General features: G+C 55.8%; 1 protein-coding gene across 2 annotated transcripts; it reads right to left on the bottom strand.

The window, feature by feature from the left end:
- Nucleotides 1-64: 64 nt before the first annotated feature.
- Trip10 (thyroid hormone receptor interactor 10) lies at nt 65-13678 on the bottom strand. Of its 2 annotated transcripts, XM_006996084.4 has the most exons (15): nt 13555-13678; nt 12254-12369; nt 12100-12156; nt 9818-9965; nt 9678-9740; nt 8636-8740; nt 8410-8538; nt 7637-7783; nt 7325-7519; nt 5771-5938; nt 5454-5563; nt 2002-2134; nt 1645-1793; nt 1021-1139; nt 65-492 (listed from the first exon to the last, which is right to left on the bottom strand). In XM_006996084.4, exons 1-15 carry the CDS (start codon nt 13576-13578, stop codon nt 344-346), a joined length of 1812 nt encoding a protein of 603 aa, XP_006996146.1. In that variant the 5' UTR covers nt 13579-13678; the 3' UTR covers nt 65-343. The 2 variants fall into 2 exon arrangements, with proteins under 2 accessions (XP_006996146.1, XP_006996147.1); XM_006996085.4 differs by lacking the exon at nt 5771-5938.
- Nucleotides 13679-13690: the final 12 nt, after the last annotated feature.

The following is a 13690-nucleotide window of genomic DNA, read 5'->3' as shown; positions in this document are numbered from 1 at the left end:
GGCCAGCGCCCACCGCCCAGCTGCCTCTGCAGAGGAACCTCTTGAGGGCACAGACTCCAAGAGCTTTATATAATTATATATACCTTTTAATATAAAACAAAACTTGGCCCAAGCCGAGCGGCAGGAAGAACAGTCGTAAATGAGAATATGTACAACCACGCGGGAAGGCACAAGTGGGTCCCCGTAGGGTGACAGGTGGGGTGGACGAGAGGGGACAGCAGGTTACACAGGTCTCAGCCAAAAGCCACGAGGGCAGGAATAAAGTGCAAGGTCCTGGGGGCCCCCTGTGGCCCAGAAGCAGCAGCTGACAGCCCTGCCCCTCGCCCCCCACTCTGGGGGGGGTTCAGTTGAGTGTGACTCGGAGGTAAGAGGTGGGCACATAGCCCTCGCCTCCCTGTTTCCGCCTGACCCGTGTCCATCCATCACCCTTGTCTTCTTCCATCAGACTGAGGTCTTCCCCCTCCGACATGGAGATGGTCCCCTCACTGGATCCTGTTGGGGGGTGGGGGTGGGGACAGGTCAGATTTGGTGAATCTGATCGGAAGTTACAGCAACACTGTCCACTTCAGCATCAAGGATCTCTTCCACCCTGGAGACAAACCTATGGGAGGCCTGTGAGGGAGTTTCTAGACGGGCAGTTAGATGGGAAGCCGGGCTGAATGTGGACAGTCTAGCCCGCAGGCTGGGGCCCTGGACTGAATAAAACGGAGACGTCGAGAGCCTGTGAGGCTGCTCAGGGGTGAAGTCGCTAGCCGCCATGTCTGACAGACAGAGTGGGCTCCTGGAAGTTGTGCTCTGACCTCTCTCACACAAAAAGGAAATGAAAATGTTTTAAAATAAAAGATAAAATAACCCTTCCTTAAGTTGACTCCCCAGGTTCCGGCCTTTGGCCAGTACTGGGGACTGAACCTCGGCCTCCTGAACACTAACTAGTCAGGCACCCCACCACTTGAGCTACATACAGCCTTCACGCGAAGTTCTCTTTGTCAAAACAAAAGGTAACTCATGCACTAGGCCCACCTTCAAAGTGGTAGATAGCTACACAGTGGCCGATGGGGGGTGCAGACTCTTCAAAGTCCTCATCGAACTCAGTGTAGATGGGGGTGTCCTGGCCTTCTTCTGAAGGGGGCTCTTCTGAGCTGCTCGAAGAAGGAAGAAAGATGAGAGCCTCACCCTCCAGGGGATTCCAGGGGAGAGCTCCACCCCTGACCACGCCCCCAGCCCCTCACTGTGGGATTCTAGGCGGGGCTCTACCCTGACCACGCCCCAGCCCCTCACTGGGGATTCTAGGCGGGGCTCCACCCTGACCACGCCCCCAGCCCCCTCACTGGGGATTCTAGGCGGGGCTCCACCCTGACCACACCCCCAGGCCCTCACTGGGGATTCTAGGCAGGGCTCCACCCTGACCACGCTCCCAGCCCCTCACTGGGGGATTCCAGGTAGGGGCTCCACCCTGACCACGCCCCCAGCCCCTCACTAGGGGATTCTAGGCGGGGCTCCACCCTGACCACACCCACAGCCCCTCACTAGGGGATTCTAGGCGGGGCTCCGCCCCTGACCACACCCACATCCCCTCACTAGGGGATTACAGAGCAGTGCTATACCAAACTCACACCTCATACCTGCTCTTGGTTCCCTACTCACCTCTCTTTATTATCCTGGGATCCACTGTTGTTGCTGCTACTGCTGCTATCAGGTGGGGCAGTAGCTGGGGGATCAGGGGGCCTGGAGTGACGGCTTAGGCTGTCCCCCCGGTTACTGAGGACCCGGCTTTCAGCTTCTGCCAACCAAGCCTAGGGTTGGTTGGGATCACAGCATGAGTTCCAGGGCAAGGTACTGAGGTCAGCCCACTCTTGGACTAGGGACATTTCCTGACATCACCCATGCATGCCCAAAACTTAGACGAGAGGCAGTTAGGTTCTATCCCCTGTCCCCACCCTGCAGTGACTCACGCAGCTCAGCCCGCTCCCCGGCCCGCCCCTCCCCAGAGCATCCTCTGACCTCATACTTCTGCACTTCTAGCTTCAGCCTCTCGATGTTGCCCAGGGTTTCTGCAATGCGGGGCTCTAAGCTGGCAGGGTCTCCCATCTGTGGTGTTTTCTCATATACATCTTTCATCTTCTTCAGGGCCTCCCTAAGACCAGACAGACAGACAGACAGACAGACACACAGGAAGGAAAACACACTCTTTTGACTTAACAAGTAAAAAACAGGCTCAATGAGAGGCAAGATGCTGGTGATGAACTCAAATGCGGCTGTGCATAACGGCACATGCTGAGGCCAGAGGCTAGCAGGTTCACGGCTAGCCTTGGCTAACCTGGACAACTTAGTAAGATCCAAGTCAAAAAAAATCAAAATGGGATGGTAGAGATTACTCAGTGGGTAATGTACTTGCTGCATAACTGTGAGGACACGAGTTCCATCCCCAGAGTCCAGGTAAAAAGCCAGGCACAGTGGCGAGCATGCTTGTAATCCCAGCACTCAGGAGGCAGACAGGAAGACCCCGGAGGCCCCAGCCAGTCTAGCTGAATCTGAGCTGCAGGGCAGTTAAAGACCCTGCCTCAAGAAACAAGGCAGACAGAGGAGATGGCTCAGTGGGTAAGAGCACCAGCCTAAGGATACGAGTTTGAATCCCCAGCACCCATGTAGCACACTAAAGATCCAGGCCAACCTGGAAAACTTAGCAGAACCCAGTCTCAAAATAAAAGATAAAAATAAGGGCCAACGCGAGAGCTCAGCAGGTAGAAGGTGCTTGCCACCAAGCCTAACAATCTGAGTTCGATCCCAGGGACCCATGTGATGGAAGGAGAGAGCCAACTATGGGGAGATGTCCTCTAGCCTCTACATACAAACTGTGGCATGTGTAAGTAAGCCCATACACAAAATAAATGAATGAATAAAAACAAAATAAAAAAAAATAAAGTAAATAAACTGAAAAGCCAGCCTTTCTGACTCTAGGCACTCCAGGCAGGCAGACGCTTCATGCCACTAGAAACGCCCAGGCTGCATGCAGCTCCAAGCATGGCTTCTGTCCCATGATTTCCACATGTGAACAGCCAAAGAGAATCTGGCCGGCCACCTGCTAACAAGTGGCCGGCGTCACCCCTATTATGTAACGGGGCTGGGGAGAAGATTCTATTGCTTGGAAAGAATGACTAAAGATTTTCTTGTCTGGCAGATTTTTTCAAGTTAATATTTTGCACTTTAGCCTTAGATAACTCAGCTCTCCTTTCCTCCTATCACGATGGAGAGTTGAGGGTGAGCTGTCCTGGTATTAATGAGGTAAGACTCCACAGACTGGGCTTTTTGTTTTGTTTTCCTGTCTACTAAAATCTTTGAAACTGAGCCTAGGTGCCGGTTTTGTAATTCCAGCTACTTGGGAGACAGGCATGAGAACTGAAAGTTCCAGAGCAGCCGGGGCAACTTAGCCAGTCTCAAAATAAGAAGTAAAAAGAGAGGGCTGGGGGCACGATCAGGAGTGGAGCCCCGCCTAGAATCCCCCAGTGAAGGTCTGGGGGCGTGGTCAGGGTGGAGCCCCGCCCAGAATCCCCCAGTGAGGGGCTGGGGGCGTGGTCAGGGTGGAGCCCCGTCTAGAATTCCCCAGTGAGGGGCTGGGGGCGTGGTCAGGGTGGAGCCCCGCCTAGAATCCCCCAGTGAGGGGCTGGGGGCGTGGTCAGAGGTGGAGTCTCTGCCTAGAATCCCCAGTGAAGGGCTAGGGGCGTGGTCAGAGTGGAGCCCCGCCTAGAATCCCCAGTGAGAAGCTGGGGGCGTGGTCAGGGTGGAGCCCCACCTAGAATCCCCCAGTGAGGGGCTGGGGGCGTGGTCAGGGTAGAGCCCCGCCTAGAATCCCCAGTGAGGGGCTGGGGGCGTGGTCAGGGTGGAGCCCCGCCTAGAATCCCCAGTGAGGGTCTGGGGGTGTGGTCAGGGTGGAGCCCCGCCTAGAATCCCCAGGGAGGGGATGGGGGCGTGGTTGGGTTGGAGCTCTACCTAGAATCCCCCATGCTGGGGGTAGTTCCTAGCCTACAGAGGACAACCCTGTCTCAGAAACTATAATAAACAGTTTGTTTTAGCAAAGTATATATTAACCTAGGCTGACATTGTAGCTATTCTTTAATTTCTCTAGTTACTTATTTATTTCTTATACCACCTGCCTATGTGTGCATTTACACGCCATCACACCTGTGTGGAGGTCAGCAGACAGCCTGTGGGAGGGGGTTCTCTCCTTCTACCACCTGAGATCGAAGTAAACTCTTCCAGCCTGGGTGGCAAGCGCTTTCAGCCACTGAGTGTTTTTGAGAGGAGAAGCTCATTGGAATGAGCCAGTGGTTTTCTTGCCTTTTGCTCAGTGATGTGAGGAGGGAAGCCTGCTCAAGCATTCACATCTCCACCGGCCACAGGGACTGACAGGAAACAGAAAGTAATGGATCCTTTCCTGCTTTTACATTTCAGTTCCTCACCGTCGTTTTGAGACAGGGTCTCAAGAAGCCCAGGGTGGCTTTGAACATGATCCTCCTGCCTCAGCCTCCTGAATGCTGCGATTACAGACAGGAGCCACCACACCCAACTGTGCGACAGGAATCTCCTCTAAAACCATCAGGTGTGGCCGGGGAGATGGCTCAGTCAACAGTGCAGGCCTCGATCCCCAGCTCCCCGGGGCAAAGCCCAGCATGAGACCTCACGTCGGTAATCTCAGCAGTGGGGTGGCAGAGATAGGGGACCCCCAAGTCTCACTGGCTGGGCAGCCTAGGCCACTCAGCAAGCCCATGTTCCCGTGAGAACCTGTCTCATGTAAAGCCAGTGTAGTGATACACGCCTTTAATACCATCACTTGAGATCTCTGATTTCTAGACCTGGTCTTCATAGCGTTCCAGGCCAGCCAGGTCCACATAGTGAGACCTTGTCTCAAAAAACAAAAGCAACAACAACAACAAAAAAAAAAGACAAGGTAGGGGGCCAGAGAGACTGCTCGGTGGTCAAGAGCAATTACTGAGCAACCTTGAGGACCCCAGTGCTGATTCCCGCACCCATACAGCACCCTGGGTACAGCCCCCCACCACCTGCAACCTCGGTAGGCATAGACAGGGCAGCCAGGGATGGTTGGCTGCCAGCCAGGCCAACAAGACGCAAAGTCCCAGTTTGAGGAGAGACCCTGTCTCACAAAGAGAATACAGAGGACGCTGACCTCCTCCTCTGGCCCAGCACAGCTCTGAACACCAGTAAGCACACCCACAGGACAGAAACAAAGTAAAGACCTTCAGAGCCCAGAGTGGGTTGGGAAATCTCAGTGTACAAGTGAGACATGGTAGCAGCAGATAGGACCCGGGAAGGACCTCAGGTACCCAGGCAAGTACTCCACCGTGGAGTACATCTCCAGCCCTGGAGTAGCCCTACTTGGTTCCGCGCTCAATGCCTGCCTCCTCCAACGCGCATGCTCCTCCAACGCGCATGCTCACCTCTGGTCCTCCTCTTTCTGCAACTCCCGGTTCCTCTCTTCCAACTGTTGCTGGAGTCGCTTTCTCTGCTGCTCCGGGGGCAGGTGACTGAAATCTTCGGTGACCACGGTCTGCATGGTGAAGCAAGGGATGAGGTTTGGGATTTGGGACCCTAAACTTCCCAAGCGCCTCTCTCGCTCCTGAGATACCAGGTCCACCTTCCTCCCTTGGCAGGGCTTTTGGGGAGCGAGGCCATGCATACAGCAAAGCTGGAATGTGGGGGGACCCAGCAGGCGGCAGGAAAGAGCCCAGGGTCCCACCATCCGGCCTCAACTTACCCCACGGCCACCTCGGAGGCTGCGGAAGGATGCTAGCCGCGGTTTGACCGACTTACTGATCTCGCTCAGTATGGCCAAGGGGTCGCGGCCAGAACGAGGGGACGGGGGTCCATCAGACAATGTGGAGGGTAGGTGACCCCCCAGGAGGGACAAGGATGGGGGACGCGGCTACCGGTGGGGGCCAGGGAAGTGGGGGGATGGGTCAGGGATGGAGGCGCGAGGATGTAGTCGGAGGATGGATGGACGCAAGGAAGGATGGACGGACGGGACACAGGAAACAGGAAACAGGAAAAAACAAAATGGAGAAAGAGGGAAAAATAATGATAAGAAAACCACAACTGAATTGTAAGATCACACAGAAAACACCTGTCAAAGCAACAACGAAAGACCTGGGAGGCGCCAGGGAAGACAGGAGATGGGGAGCCAGGGCCAGGCAGAGGGCTCAGCAGGGAAGGTGTCTGCCGCCAAGCCCTGAGTTCCATCCGGGGACCCACGGGATGGAAGGGAGAGAACCGGTTCCCATGAGCTATCCTCTGACCTCCACATGTCCCAAAATATACACAAATGAAAATCTTAACTGAACAGTTAAGAAAGAGTATGAGGCAGGTGTCCCACCCACTTCCCAAGCCCTCTCTGTCCCCTGAGTCTTAGGGACTCATGCAGCACCCCAGGTCAGACGCCTGTGCTCCTGACGAGTGAGCTTTCTGGGCTTGCAGTCTGTAAGGTAGGGTGCAAGCCCACAGCAAAGGCTGGGGACAGAAAGAGGACTCAGCGTGCAAAAATCGCTTGCCGCCACCAAGCATGACGACTCTTGAGTTTGGTCCCTGGGACCCAGGAGAGACCTGAGTCCTGAAAGTCCTCCCGTGACTGCTACATGTGCACAAACACACAAACACACGTGATATACAAATTTAAAAACGTAACGATTTTTTGTTTTAAAGAACCAGGGTGGTCAGACACACAGGCTAAAGGGGACAGACAGGGGTATGAGAGGCTGGGGATATTCAGTGCTTGCCTACCACTGGGGAGTCCAGGCTTGGGAGGAGGGGTGTCAGGTAAGAGGGGTCCCAGAGTCTAAGTGGGTCAGAAAGAGTAAACCAACTGGAAGGGACCGCTAAAAGAAGGGACGGCTGTGGAAGGATAAACCAAGGTGTGTCCAGGTGTACACTGGGCCCTAAAGTCAAACTCCCAAGAAGGAAACACACAGAGGTGGAGGGTCCCCAGAGAAGTAGAGAATGGAGTCAGGGAGAAGGGACTCCCGGGGCTTGGGGGGCCAACATGAGCTCTTCAAGGGTCTCAGGATGCGGCAGAAGATGCCACACACAGGCCCCCTACCCTGTCCCCTCTCATCCTCAGGGGGACTCCCAAGCCAGTCAGCGGGCTAGCGGGCCGCCTTCCCCTCTTCCCTTCCCTCTAGCCTGGGCCCGCAGCCAAGAGGAAAATTCCTGCCCCAGGACTCGGCGTTCCATGGGGCTGGAGCTGACTCAGTGAGGACCTCGGCTGTCTGTCTCCCCCTCCCCACCCACTCCTCACCCCAAGAGCTACGGACCCCACCTTGTTCTTTTTCCCAAAAGGCCAGCGCTTGGCACGGCTGCGACTGGAGGCCGCTCGGAGCTCGGGCCTGCCGTCCGGCGTGCCCAGGCTGCTGTCCGAAGGCACTCGGTTCATGACTTGGCTGAAGTCTTCGAATTCCAAGTCACCCGGGCGGGCGAACCCTGACTTGTGTAGTTCAATGAGGACTTGTGAGTCCTGTGGGAAGGGACCGGGAGTGAGGGGCAACCAGAGGTTACTTCAAGGAGCTACTTTTGGGGAGGCACCCTCCCCCAGCCCACACCTCATCCCACTGGGCCCACACCAAGCACCCACATTCTTAGCATCCACGGACTCCGCGGCCACCTTCATGCCCTCCAAGCATTTGCCGATAATGGGGACCACCTGCAGTTCAGCCTCTGATAAGAGCCCGTACCCGGCCCCCAGGCGGGTGGCCCGCCGTTCATCCATGTCCTGCAGCTTCTGGAGAGCCGAGAAGAGCACGGGGTGAGTCAGCCCTGCAAACACCCACAGGCTGAAGGCTTCAGCCCCCGAGCCCAGGCTTAAGAGCGAGGACAGAATCAGATCTGTCGTGAGACCCCACGGGCAGGAGTGTGAGTGAGAGACGCAGGGCCGGGAGCTCAGAGAAGTCTTCTCAAAAGAGATTACAAGGAGTCAGAGCTTTGGATAAAAAGTACACGCAGCACAGACAATCCCAACACCAAGTTTGGGGCAGAGAGTGGGGAAGAAGACTGGGGAAATTTTGAGACCTGGAGATTGTTAGAGCTGGGGCTTGGAAGGATGAATAGGAGTTTTAAAACCAAAGAATGGTATCTCTTCCTCGAGTCCTTCTTTTGTCTCTCCATCCCTTCCCTACTCCTCCCTCCTTCCCTCCCTTCTGAGACAGGCTCCCCTGGAACTTGCTCTCTAGACCAGGCTGGCTCTGAAACCCCTGCCATCCTCCTGCCTCTGCCTCCAGAGTGCCGGGGCTACAGGCGTTCTCCAATCTCTCGTTCTAGGAGTCGGGACATGGCAGCCGGGGTGCAGGCACCAGTGTGGGAGTTGACTAAGCCCGAGGGATTTTGACCACAAGCTTTTAAAGCACTCACGTCGAATATCTGGGGCATCTGTGAGAAGTAGAAGTGGGCCTGGTCTCGGTTGAAGCGCTGCAGCTGGGCCGCGTACTCGTTCTTGCTCTCTTCGGCCATGTGGTTCCGAAGGTGGGCTTGCTGCTTGGCCTGGGCAGGGGGACCGCAAGGTGGAGGTCACGGTTAGGGGCTGGCTTGACCCCAGCCCGATGGCACCAGCCCGTCACAGACTCTACCCCATACCCACCTTCTCCACATCTGCCTTGGTGGCATTAATGTCCTGGTCCAGCCGCTCGGCGGTGTGAGCCGCTTTCTCGGCCTCCCGGCAGTCCCGCTCAAACTTCCGCTTGCTCTGCACCGGGGACAGAGCGGAGTGAGGGGCCGGCCTCTCCCCTGGGGAGCCGGGTGAGGAGGCAAAGGTTCACAGAGAGCTGGGCACCAGCTACCTGCTGGGGTGGCACACGCCAGTCACCCCAACACTAGGGAGGTGAAGGCAGGAGGGTCAGAATGCAAGGCCTGCCTGGACCTCCGCATGAGACCGTGTCAAAAAACCAAACCAGAACCAGAAAGGTGGCTCAGCAGGTGGAAGTGCTTGTCAGAAAGCCTGGCTACCTGAGTTCAGTTCCCCAGAACCCCCCCAGAGGTGGAACGAGAGAACGGACCTCCAGAGAGTTGTCCTGGAGTCACACACACACACACACACACACACACACACACACACACACAAACACACACACACACACACACACACACACACACACACACACACACACACACCAAGGCATGCACATGCCCCCCCACACACACCATGGCATGCACATGGCCCTCCACACACACACCATGACATGCACATGCCCATACACACACATACACATACACACACCATGGCATGCACATGCCCCCCACACACATACACACACACACACACACACACACACACACACACACACACACACATACGACATGCACATGCCCATACACACACACACACACACACACACACACACACCATGACATGCACATGCCCCCCCACACACACATACTCACATACACACACACACACCATGGCATGCACATGACCATACACACACACACACACACACACACACACACACACAAATAGAGTTCAAGGCCAGGCCAGCACGCCAGACCCCACCTCAAAATAAGAGGTGTAGGCACAGAGGTGTGCTGGGTACCCCTGAGGGAAAGGGGGGCCTGGTCACACATGGGCATCCACCCCCACCAGCTCTTCTGGGCCTGAGCCACCAGCTGCCCCCATGCACACTCACAGTCTCCAGCTGTTTGAAGCCATTCTCCAGCTGCTGCTGGGCCCGCCGGCCTTCCTGGAAATGCTGCAGAGACAAATGGAGACCCTCAGCGAGGTTCGCACAGGACCCTCAGCAAGCCCCGGGGGAGGGGAGGGACTCACCATCTTCCTCTCCTGCTTCATCTCCTGCGAGTACTTGGCCAGCTCCAGGCACACTCGGATGCCCAGACTCTCGGCCACCAGCTCTCGCTGGCCTGCGAAATCATTGACCTCCTGGAGAAGCTGGACGAATGACTGTTGCTGGCTGAACCTGGTAGAAGGGGACAAGCAGGGCTCAGGACCGGAGACGGGCAAGCGTGAGCCTGCCTGGCACCGTGACACAGGCCTGTCATCCCAGGGCAGGGCAGGAGGATGGGGAGTTAGAGGCCAGCCTCGGCTATGTGAGACCCTAGGAAGAGAGGAATGGCGGGGGGAGGGAGGGGAAAGAGACCAAGGAGAGAAGAAAGGAAAAGAAAAAACCGGACCTCTTGAGCTACAACACTCATTCCCAAGAAGCATTACGTCTGTCCCTAACCTCTAGATGTTCTTAATTCAGATGCATTAATCTGTCCTTAATTCAGATGCATTTTGCAATCAAATTTTTGGATTCACAATGCTTACATCTTTGTCGTTGTTTGAGATAGGATCTCACTGTGTAGCCCTGGCTGGCCTATATCTCACAGAGATCTGCCAGCTTCTGCCTCCTGAGCGCTGGGATTAAAGTTGTGCACCACTGTGCTCAGCCCTGATAACATCTTTTCATCACTTCCCCCAGGGCTGGTAGCAGAATCCTAGAATCAAATTTTTGTTTGTTTGTGTTTGTTTAGGTTTTGAGGCAGGGTCTGGCTACATAGCCCAGGCTAGCCCAGAACTCTTGTTTTTCCTGCCTCAGTCTCCTGACTGCAGAATCGCAGAGCTGAGCATGCTGAACACCCCTCATCAGGTAGGAATACAGTAGTCCTTCAGTAGCCACGGCAACGATTTCTAGGTCTCCTAGAGGGTACCAAAGGATGCTCAAGGTCTTCTATGCAACAGCAGGGTTTCACAGACTCTCCCTAGATGACTCAAGACATCTCATACAATGTGAACACAATGGCAAAAGAAAGTCTGCCTATGTTCCAGAAAGGAACAATTTTGTTTTGCTAGATCATTTTCAATCCTCAGAAGCTGGGGCTGGAAGCACTGAGTAGGTACAGAGCCCCCCTAGCATGCATGAGACCCTAGCTCCACCGCAGCAGCATAAACCAGGTACGATGGCACACATCTGCCACCCAAGCATTCTGGAGGTTGAGGCAGGGAGATCAGTCCCGAGCTAGTGAGCTTGAGGCCAGCTTGGGGTACATGAGACCACACACACACATTTTCCAAACCTCAAAAACCCTGATCACACTAAATGGAATATCATTCACACCGAGCCAATGTAACCAGCTACCACAAACAACTAGCTTAATTTTTGGATTCAGAGCTTTCTGGATTAAGACTTTTACTTATGTATTTACTGAAAATATAGTCTCACTATGTAGCCCAGGCTGGCCTGGAACTCACAATCTCGCAGTCTAGGCTTCCAGAGTGCTGGGATAACAGCATTTGCCTCCATACCCAGCTCACCTTTTAGATTTTAAAGAGAAGGGTTCAGAATGCAGTTAAAAGTTCCTGGAAATGACTACAGACTGGCTACTGGTTTGTTTGTTTAGAAATTTGAGACAGGGTCTCATGTAGGCCAGGCTAACCTAGAACCCAAGGGATCTAGGATCACAGGTGTGCACCAACATGCCCAGTTTTGGCCACTGCTTTTAGACACATAAACTCAGTTCATCCTCACACACACACCAGACAGAGTGGGAATCACTGCCATCAGACCCATTTTGCAGATTAGAACAGAGGCAATAAAAGTTACTGGTCCAAGTCTGGCTGAATGACACATGCTGGTCAATCCAGACACAAGGACTGCCTCATTAGAGATCAGTCCTGGATAAGAGAGTAGCAGAATAAGCAAAACCATATCTCAAAGTCAAAATCTAGGGCCAGCGAGATGGCTTAACAGGTAAGGCGCTTGCGGCTAAGCAGGAGGACCTGAGTTTGATCCCCGGGACCCACATGGTGAGGAGAGAACCCACTCCTGAAAAACTGTCTTCTGACTGGCATATGCGGGTGCCTCTCAATCTCAAAACTAGATAAATAGTAAAAAGTCACTTGTCCCGAAAGAACTCCGCTGAGAATTTACAAAACCAAAAGGCATTGTGCTGGAAGGGAGTAAATTCCACCCCAGGTCACCCAGATCTTTAGTGGGAGGTGGGACTGGAGGTGGGAAAGTGGAGTGGCCCCTGGGAAGGAGAGAAACCCATGCATGCCCTGCTCCCCGCTCCCCGCTCCCCACCCCCCACGGAGTCTTAGCCCATTCTTACTTGACTTCGGGGTCATCTTTGGTAGGTCTCTTGGGAAGGTACTTTTTCACCAGGCTCCTAAGGGTGGGGACAAAGGCAGGGAGGCTGAGAACCTGGCACTCCTGCCGGCTCCCGGCGGAGTCCCAGCGCGGCGAGCACCCACCCTCGCGCTCACCGGAGTTGCTTGGCATAAGCCTGCTCCACCTCGGCGCGTTCTTTCACGAACTTCACGTATTTGTCCAACAGATCCAGTCCCCACTGCGTGTGGCGTTCCAGCACCTCAAACTGATCCTGATTGCAGGGGCGTGATTGGGGAGGGTCAGGGTCACCTGGGTAGGGGCACCGAGGCCCCAGCGACCCGATGCACAGGGGGGTGGAGGTGGGGCGGAGGCGGGACACGGCACAACCTCGTGGCTCAGCGGTTCCAGCAAGGACTGGCTGGCTTCCCCAGGCGCCGCCCCGGCGTGGCGCAGAGGGAGGCAGGAAGCTGGCGGGAACCCCCATCTCCTCCTCCCGGGAAGGGCCTGGACAACAGGGCCAGGGCCCCAAACCGGACGGCTGGGTCTCTCGGAGTCGGGGTGGCCAGCAAGGGTGTGGGAGGAGGCTAAGCCACTCCAGCTCGCCCCGAATCCTCTAATCCGCCCCCCAAATTCCGGAAAATGAAGCAGGCTTGCACATAAGACAGGCACAGAGGGAAAGGGTTTGTGCAGCTCCAAGTGCGTGGAAAGAGGGAACTTCAAAGGCCAGATTTCCTCATTCGCCATGATCCCCCCTAGAGTGACTCAGTTTCCCCTGCCTCTGTGATGCCTCCACTACAGTGGCTCATCCCCACTACACCCGAAGACTACACCGCCTCCAGAAAGAGGAGGGGTCAATAGTCCGACAAGGATTCAGGGAAACTTCTAGGGCTTCCTGGGTGAGGTTAAGTGGCGGGTAAGGGGTGGCTCCGCCCAGCGCCCGGGGCTGAGTCTTGCAGCCCCCTTCCCCTCCCCCTCAGCGTCCCAAGCCCTTTAGGGCAATCGCAAGCGGGGAAGCCACCGGGCGAGGCCCCACGTGGGAATGAAGGTGACCAAAGGGTCCCCTCCCCCTCCCAGCCGGACAGGCGGGCGACGGGCAGGGACCCAGGGGCCGTAAGATTAGCCTCCAAGCAGGCCAGGGCGCTCAAAATAGGTGACCTCGCCCAGCTGTCCCCCCCTTCCTGGCCTGGTCCAGGGACTTCTTGTGATGGCCTCACTCTCAACTCTGTGCCTCAGTTTCCCTATGCCGGTCCTAGGCAAAGTATCCCTAGGGCCCTCTGGATGTCTAGAAAGTCCCAAAGGAACTTTTGAGGGAGTGCTAAGGGCAGAGGGCGGGGACCCGCGGGATCAGAGGCGAGGGAAACCGCAGAGTCCCCGCAAAGGTACAGAGGGGACAAAGAGCAGAGAGGCCAGGACCCCAGCAAGTGGGAACCCGGGGAGCTGGGGGAAAAGGACTCACCCACAGCTCGGTGCCCCAATCCATGCTGGTCCTGCCGCCAAGGACGCCACCGCCTCCTTCCCGGGTCCCCGCCGCCCTCCACCGGAGACTCAGCCCCAGGGCGGTGTGCCCAGGCCCGCCCCGCCCCGCGGCCACG

Source organism: Peromyscus maniculatus, chromosome 22 (assembly GCF_049852395.1).
Source record: "Peromyscus maniculatus bairdii isolate BWxNUB_F1_BW_parent chromosome 22, HU_Pman_BW_mat_3.1, whole genome shotgun sequence".
NCBI classification, from domain to species: domain Eukaryota; kingdom Metazoa; phylum Chordata; class Mammalia; order Rodentia; family Cricetidae; genus Peromyscus; species Peromyscus maniculatus.
The sequence above is the reverse complement of the archived record's forward strand: the minus strand, read 5'-3'. Positions and strand labels throughout refer to the sequence as shown.